General features: G+C 26.4%; 1 protein-coding gene across 1 annotated transcript; it reads left to right on the top strand.

The window, feature by feature from the left end:
• Window positions 1-2,874: 2,874 nt before the first annotated feature.
• Window positions 2,875-6,778, top strand: LOC123263728 (eukaryotic translation initiation factor 4E type 3-like). The gene is made up of 6 exons (XM_044726676.1): window positions 2,875-3,200; window positions 3,438-3,558; window positions 4,330-4,437; window positions 6,100-6,222; window positions 6,380-6,479; window positions 6,548-6,778. Exons 1-6 carry the CDS (start codon window positions 3,052-3,054, stop codon window positions 6,580-6,582), a joined length of 636 nt encoding a protein of 211 aa, XP_044582611.1. The 5' UTR covers window positions 2,875-3,051; the 3' UTR covers window positions 6,583-6,778.
• The last annotated feature ends 980 nt before the right edge of the window (window positions 6,779-7,758 follow it).

The following is a 7,758-nucleotide window of genomic DNA, read 5'->3' as shown; positions in this document are numbered from 1 at the left end:
ATTTAAGATTCTTTGTGAGGCTTGAAAAACTGCGTCGAATGCTTCTAACCACGTAAAAATCGGTTTATTCATTCAAAAGTTATTGCGGTTTAAAAATTCGAAAAATAGTGTTATCAAATCTCTATCAGACTTTTGAGCTCGAAGAGCTTTAAAGCATAGGAAAGCAATCTCTTTGAGCTCGGAGAGCTCAAAATAACCCATAAATTGTATTTTTGAGCTCGAAGAGCTCAAAAACGTCATTGGTGCAATTTTAAGCGCCTAAGTATGGAATTAGCGGGAAGTTGCAGGGATGGCCTTCAGGGTCAACCGTTTTCCTAATTTTTTTTTTTCACTTTTTCAGGGAGTACCCCATTTTGCCCGAAAAAAAAAATTTTTTTTTTCTACGGCAACTTGAAATTTGATTATTTTTCTTCATTTACGACTGAAAACGAGAAGAATCAGCATATTTAAGTCCTTAAAGTCATAACCGTTTCTTAAGTACCCCATTTTGCCCCCCCCCCTCCCCTATATAATATATAAATAAATATATGAAAAATTGATGTGGGTACTCAAAGAAAAGCTTTTGATGAGTGTAACATCGGGATGAGCTTATATCATTGAAGACATCATTTTATTTATTACTTAATAATTAAATTATCATTATGAGTCTCCCAATTTTTGATTTTCCAAACTTTTTCGTCATTTTTTATATATACAACTTCAACAACAAAAATTTTTTTTTTTGTATTATAAAATACTACATAAGGTAAAAGCCCCAATTATTGACGGGGGTCTAAATATTGACACCCTAAATTATCTTTAAATATATTAAATTATCTGTAATAAGAATAACGATCAAATCAATTTTTATTAAATTCTAATTAATTAAAAAATTGAAAAAAATCACTTTCAGTTCAAAATATTAAATATTAATTATTAAAAAAAAATAAAGTTACCACCAGTTCATCAAATCAGCTTCCGAGCGTCTATTTTCTTAACAACTTTGGTTAGAAAAGCATTTTTTTTAACTGCCGAGTTTTAATTAATTTTTTCTTGTAATTATATGACCTATTTTTTTTTTAATTAACAGTACATGAAATATTTATAAAATTGAATAATCGAAATTAATTGTATGCTTTATAATATTTAACCAATGGGAGTCAATAACTAGTTCATAATTTTTATGGTGAATCCCATATTGACAGCCAGTCAACAGCGCTATGACGCCATTTTTTTTACACGCTTTATATTAGCTTCACTTGTATGTCAGTTTGTCAGTTTGTCAGTATGTCAGTATGTCAGTATGTAACTCTCCGTGGGTAATCTGCGCGCCTGCGGCCTTCCTTGGTTCTGGTAGCCGTTTCTCAGGCTCGCTCTCCGAAATCGAACTCTGATTCCCCGTATTTATAATATTTATAAATAATTATTTTTTATTAGCTTCACTTGTATGTCAGTATGTCAGTATGTCAGTATGTAACTCTCCGTGGGTAATTTGCGCGCCTGAATATTTTTGATAATCAACAAATAATAGTTTAAAAACTAAAAATCACGCTTTTATAAATAAACCAAACTAAAAGTAAAAAATAAATAATAGTTTAAAAAACTAAAAACACGCTTTTTATAGAAAACCAAACTAAAAATAGAAAATAAATTTAAATTAAGAATAGTGTTAAAAATTTCAATAAATATAAATTAATAATAGTGTAAATAAAAAATGTATTTTATTTTAAAAAAGCGTGGGGTGCTTTTTAAGATATTATCAAAATGATAATCACTCTACTCATATCTGTCAATAAAATATTTATAACTATTGACACCATGCACCTCACGCTTTTTTTAAAATAAAATACATTTTATTTATTTACACTATTATTAATTTATATTTATTGAAATTTTTAACACTATTCTTAATTTAAATTTATTTTCTATTTTTTAGTTTGGTTTTCTATAAAAAGCGTGTTTTTAGTTTTTTTAAACTATTATTTATTAAGTATAAAATACGTTACGCGATTATATACAAGGCTTTTAACTGTCAAATAACTCGGCGTGTTTTGGTGTTAAATAAGTTTTTGAATAAATTGTTATATTTTTAATAATAATTAATCATTCATAGAAATTATTATTAATTAACTTTAATAATATTGATTACTTTATATCAAGTTTTGATAAATAAAAATATAAACAAATGATTCGACGCATGCGCAGTAGGGGCGTCAATAATTGGGGTTACGGTACGTCAATATTTAGATCAATCAGTTTTTTAACCCGTCAATAATTGGTGTATCCAGATTATCTATTTAATTATTTAAAATTAATTAGTAAATATCACTGATTATCATTTTAAAAAAAGAAATTGATTAGTTAAAACATTACTTAAGACATTACCACAAACAAAATTCAACGATATTTATATTTGATTGCTTAAAAAAAATCAAATCATAACTTTGTCTCTTATAGCGTCAATAATTGGGGCTTTTACCTTATACTTCTACAAGAAATTATTCTAAGCCAATTTTAATCGTCCCGACAAAATGATTATCTTTTTTTTGTCGTACTTTTAAGTCAAATAGGCACCAATCGTTGGACAGTAGGATTGGTTTTTTAGATCTGGATTATAATTATGGATAAATATATCGATCGAGGTATTCTTGATAGCTTAGATCGATAAAGAAGTAACTCACAAAGAAATTTACTTAACTCTCAGCTGTTAACAAGCAAATACATTATTACCGAACGTTAAAACTCTCAATAATAATACTTAAAGTAGAATTTTTTATTTAACTTCTATAAATAGACATTCATCACTTAATAAGCGTTTTAAAACGTAAATACTTTTAATTTCAAGATCAATTATTCCTATTATACTTTATTCGTATTAAAAATAAAAAAATTATCTCGTTTATGACTTTGTTTTTCCAAGTCAAACAATAGCGCAATCATAAATAAATATTTTTAAAACAATTAGATATTAATACACATTTATATCAATAAAAACATTCAAGTCTAACGACCTTTGTCACATGATCACTAAGAGCTTGGTTTAATCAGCCGTCAAAGGCGTAAATTATAAGTATGGCGACGCTTGATTGTAAAACGTCTGATAATTCTTCGAGTGATTTTACTAAATCGCAAGTTTTTAATATTAATTATACCGAAATTAGTGATGAGAACACTGAAAATAATATTCCCTTGCAATCTTCATGGACATTTTGGCTTGACAAGTGAGTAATTGTCCTATATTTAATAAATATAGATCGTTAATTATCGCGTATGACAGTTTTATTTAGAAATTCATTAGATGTTAGATTATTTTTTATTTTTTTTTAATTTTAAATGTTTTTTTTTGTGAAAAATTTAAGACTTTTATTTTAAAGTTGGATAAAGAAAATTTTTTAATTAATTATAGATAATTAATTTATTGAATATTTATTATTTAAGATTGTTATTATTTATTATAGAGCCGTACGTGGTAGGACAGTGGATGAATATAAAGAAAATTTAAAGAAGGTTTATACTGTTGATACAATTCAAAATTTTTGGGCTGTTTATAATAATATACCAAAAGTTTGTGAAATTCAAGTAAATATTATTATTATTTATAAATAAAAAAAAAAATTTTTCTTTCCGTGTGAAAAAAAAATTTGTCCTAAAATTTTCCTAAAAGAGTCATAAGATCTTTAACGTGACATAATTTAATAAAGGAGATTTTAATGAGGAATTCAGGACATCAAATTTAGATTTTAGAAAAATATTGTCGCTATTACTCAGAAAAAAAAATATTGTAAAAAGTACATTTGTGACATTTTTAAGATACTTTTATGACAATTTTAGGATACTTTGATGAAAAGTGTCCTTACACGGAAAAAAGAAAAAGAGAAAAATTACATTGTAAGTACTAATAAGCGTCGCTTAATTTAAAAAACTAGAAAAATTGCAGTTCGAAGTAGCATTTTTATTAATTCAAACTTTAAATGGTAATTTTTAGATTTTTAATGTAACATTTATATTTTGCAATGTAATTCTTACAAAATCTGTAATAAGTATAATCTGAAACTGTAATTTTTTCAGTTTTTTATATGAAGCGCCACGTTACATTATATAATTTAATTTTTTTTGTCCATTTAAAATGTTACAAAAGTACCTTTTATAATATTTTTTCTCTGAGTACTAGCGATAATATTTTCCTAAAATCTAAACTTGAATTTGGTTTGATGTCATAAATTTGTCATTAACATGTTCTAAACTGTGTCATGTTTAAGATCTTAAGCTTATGACTTATGATTCTTTTAGAAAAATTTTAGGACCAATTTTTTTTTACAAGGATTATTAATTATAAATTTATTGTTAAAGAATAAATATAGTTACCATTTAATGAGGGATGAAAGATTGCCATTATGGGAAGAAACTGATAATCAAAAAGGTGGTACATGGCGATTTAGATGTCACAAAAATGATACTGTAAGCTTATTAATTTAAATTTTCTTCAATCATTATCATAATTAAATAAATATTAAGGGTGTAAAAAGGGTTCACTTGAGCAAAGAAAATATTTTTCTTCCTAATTATTTTCTTGAGCGAAAAAAAAATTTTTTTTTTGACACAAGAAATTTCTCTTATTCCAACAAAATTAATTCTCTTGCTTTAAGGGGGTATTCTAGTCTAGAGGTCTGAATTTCGAGCGTTTTTTGACAATTAATATAAAAAAAGCAGTTAATATTTTTACTATACAATTTTTTATCATTTGTTTATTATTTCAAGAATACAAAAAAATACATTTCAAAAAAAAAGTCCTTGAAGTAGAGAAAAAAAAAAAAGGCCGTGTCCTCGTGAAAAGGATTTCTCCCTTTGTATCCATCTGAAAAAAAAAAACAATGCCAAATTATTGATCAGTACAAATGTCATTGTCGCACAAACCAACAAAACTTGAAAAAAAAATTTTTTCACAAAATGGCGGCTGTTTAAAAATAGAAGTCTATTTTTTTTACTCATTTTTCAACTTCCTCCAATTTTTTAAAAATATTACAAATTTGAAATTTTCGATTTTTATTGGTTCATGCGAAAGCGGGATAATTGAAGAATATTCATGCTAAATTTCAAGTAAATCGGCTGATTAGAACCTAAGATATCTGCATCACCGTATCGAAAAAAGTAGTTTCGAGAAAAACGCGTTTAAAGTTTAACGTTCAGTTTCAGGCAGCGTAACTGATAAAATAGTACGTATAACTTACATTCTCTTAATCAGCCATCCCAGCTTCATACATTGGGCCTTCCTCTACTTCATATTGACTGTTTTCAGCATTTCTCTCTGTATAACGAGCAGTTCTTTCCTCTTTTGAAGCATCTGAAGCACGAACCTCAGACCGATCAATCCTTACTGCGTTGTGCCTAACAGCAAACCCATGGAATTCCAGACCTATTTTTATTCCCATTAGACTCATTATTTGTAAAATAGGATAAAAGCCTTCATTGAAAATACAAACTGCTAAACAATTAGCAAAATCAATTGTCTGGGACCCAGCATGGATATGTTTGGGTGCAAATGTCTATATTAAAGAGTTAAGTGATTCGTTATTTTGAGTTTCGCTGCCCAAGCAACGTTCTAATAAAGAATCATCTGATAAGCATTCGTAAATAGGTTTCATAACTTTTATAACCGCCCGTAGTCTATTGTTGCAGTCGTCCGCTCAACCCAGTCTAGTTGCCACGACACTAAAACGGCTGTAACTTTGAAAATAATTTGAATTTTGAAAAATCCTTTCAGGGAGATATTTTTGAATATCTAAACTATCGAATTATGAAAAAAAAATTTTTTCATTTTTTTCAAAATTCTAGACTAGAATACCCCCTTAATAAATACGTACCTTGATCCAAGAAAATTTATTTAAGTCAAGAAAATCTTGTTGTTTTGAGAAAATTCAGCCTCGAAGCTCCAAAAAATTTAGTTCTTGAAGAAAAAAGACTTCCACCAAGAATAGAATTTGAAGAAAAATTTTTACTTCGGCCAACACAACTTCGGTCTTCCTTCAGGCACCCGACAAATTTTCTTGAGCCAAGAATTTTGTTCTACAGTTGAAATTTTTCTTAGTGTGTAGAAAAAAATTTTTTTCTTCTTTATTTTAGGAAACTGTTTGGAAAGAAGTTGTTCTAGGTGCAATCGGTGAACAATTCAACAAATATATCCACAAGAATGATGAAATATGCGGTGTTACTGTCTCAGTAAGGGATCGAGATGACTTGATTCAAGTAATAATTACTTTTTTTTTCTCTTTAACGTAGACAATCTATAGCTTTCCTCAAAAAACACTAATTTAAAAAATATATTTTAGTAAAATATTAAGTCTAATTATTTTAAGATATTTTAAGATCTAATTATTTAAAAAATTTATTTTATATTACACAGATTTGGAACGTTGAGGCTGATCTTGCTAATGCAGCGACGATAATTCCAGCTGTTGTAGAGCTTTTGCCAAAGATTAATTTTCTCGGACAATTTTATAAACGTAAATATTATCTATTATGTAATTAATTTAATTTTTTCTTCAAAAATCAATAATTATTTTTGTTATAGCTCATCAATTGAACTACGCCTATGAACGTCACTAAAATATTTACGAAATTGAATTAAAGGATCATGATGCCAAACTGATTAATAATTAATTATAAATTGTTATTAATTATTGATCATAAATTTAAATTAATTAAATTAGTTACAATCATAAGACTTGAATGAATTAATTTTGATAATAAAATTTTATAAACTATGAGCAAGTTTTTCAATCTGGGATAAAATTAAAATTATTTTGCAAATATATTTATAAATATGAACTATATTTATATATTTTAACTTTGATTATTTTTTATGTAAAAACTAAATTTTAATTCTATAAAATTTTTATTAAATTTCCATAAAAACGATTTTTTAAAGAATGTAAATTAATTATTTATTCAGAGAAAGGTTTCTTATTCGATTTATGGTATAAATAGCCGATTTCAGAAATAAGTAAGTAGGGGAAAATTTTTTTTCGACACTCGAAGATGCGTACAAAAATATAAATAAATCGAGAACGAGAATGATTAAGAAATAAAACTTTCACTTAACACAATGAAACGTGAAGCGAATGAATTTTAAATCTTTTAATTTTATTTATTTCGTTATGTTCTGGATGTTTACTTTTGGTGACATTTATTGCGAAACACTCGGATGTCCTATCGTAATGGGTAGAAATGATATTCTTATTGGCTTCCGAGTTAAAAAAAAAATTTATACATGTTTTTAATTTAAAATCAATATCACTTTATCATAAATTAGTTACTTATATAACTATTCTTACGGCAAGCCGTAAGAATATTTTGAAAGTGTGAAAATATGGATTTTAAAAAATATATACCCGATTGAATGATTCTCAGGTAATGATTCAATTTTACACTGATAGAAAAAATGACTTGATTAAAGAAATATTTTTTCTTCAAAATGTCATTCTTGTTTTAAGTAATTCAATTCTCTTAAATTAAGAAATTGATTCTCGAATCAAGAAACTTGGTTGTTTTAAAATAAGATATATACAACTTCGCCCAAGAATTTCTTTCTCTTGGATTAAAATAAACATTTAAGCATATAAATTTTTGTATTTTTGCTATTCTCTGTATTAATAAATATTTTTCGGCATATAGAGAAATACAAATTTTTTTACTTCAAAGTTTTTTTCTGACCTAAACTTATACCATTATAAATAAATAAATTTGTTCTTGAATCAACAATCAATAATTCTTGAAATGAAA

This window comes from Cotesia glomerata, linkage group LG4 (genome assembly GCF_020080835.1).
Source record: "Cotesia glomerata isolate CgM1 linkage group LG4, MPM_Cglom_v2.3, whole genome shotgun sequence".
In the NCBI taxonomy this organism is placed as follows: Eukaryota; Metazoa; Arthropoda; class Insecta; order Hymenoptera; family Braconidae; genus Cotesia; species Cotesia glomerata.
Note: the sequence above shows the minus strand (reverse complement) of the source record. Positions and strands in the feature narration are given on the sequence as shown.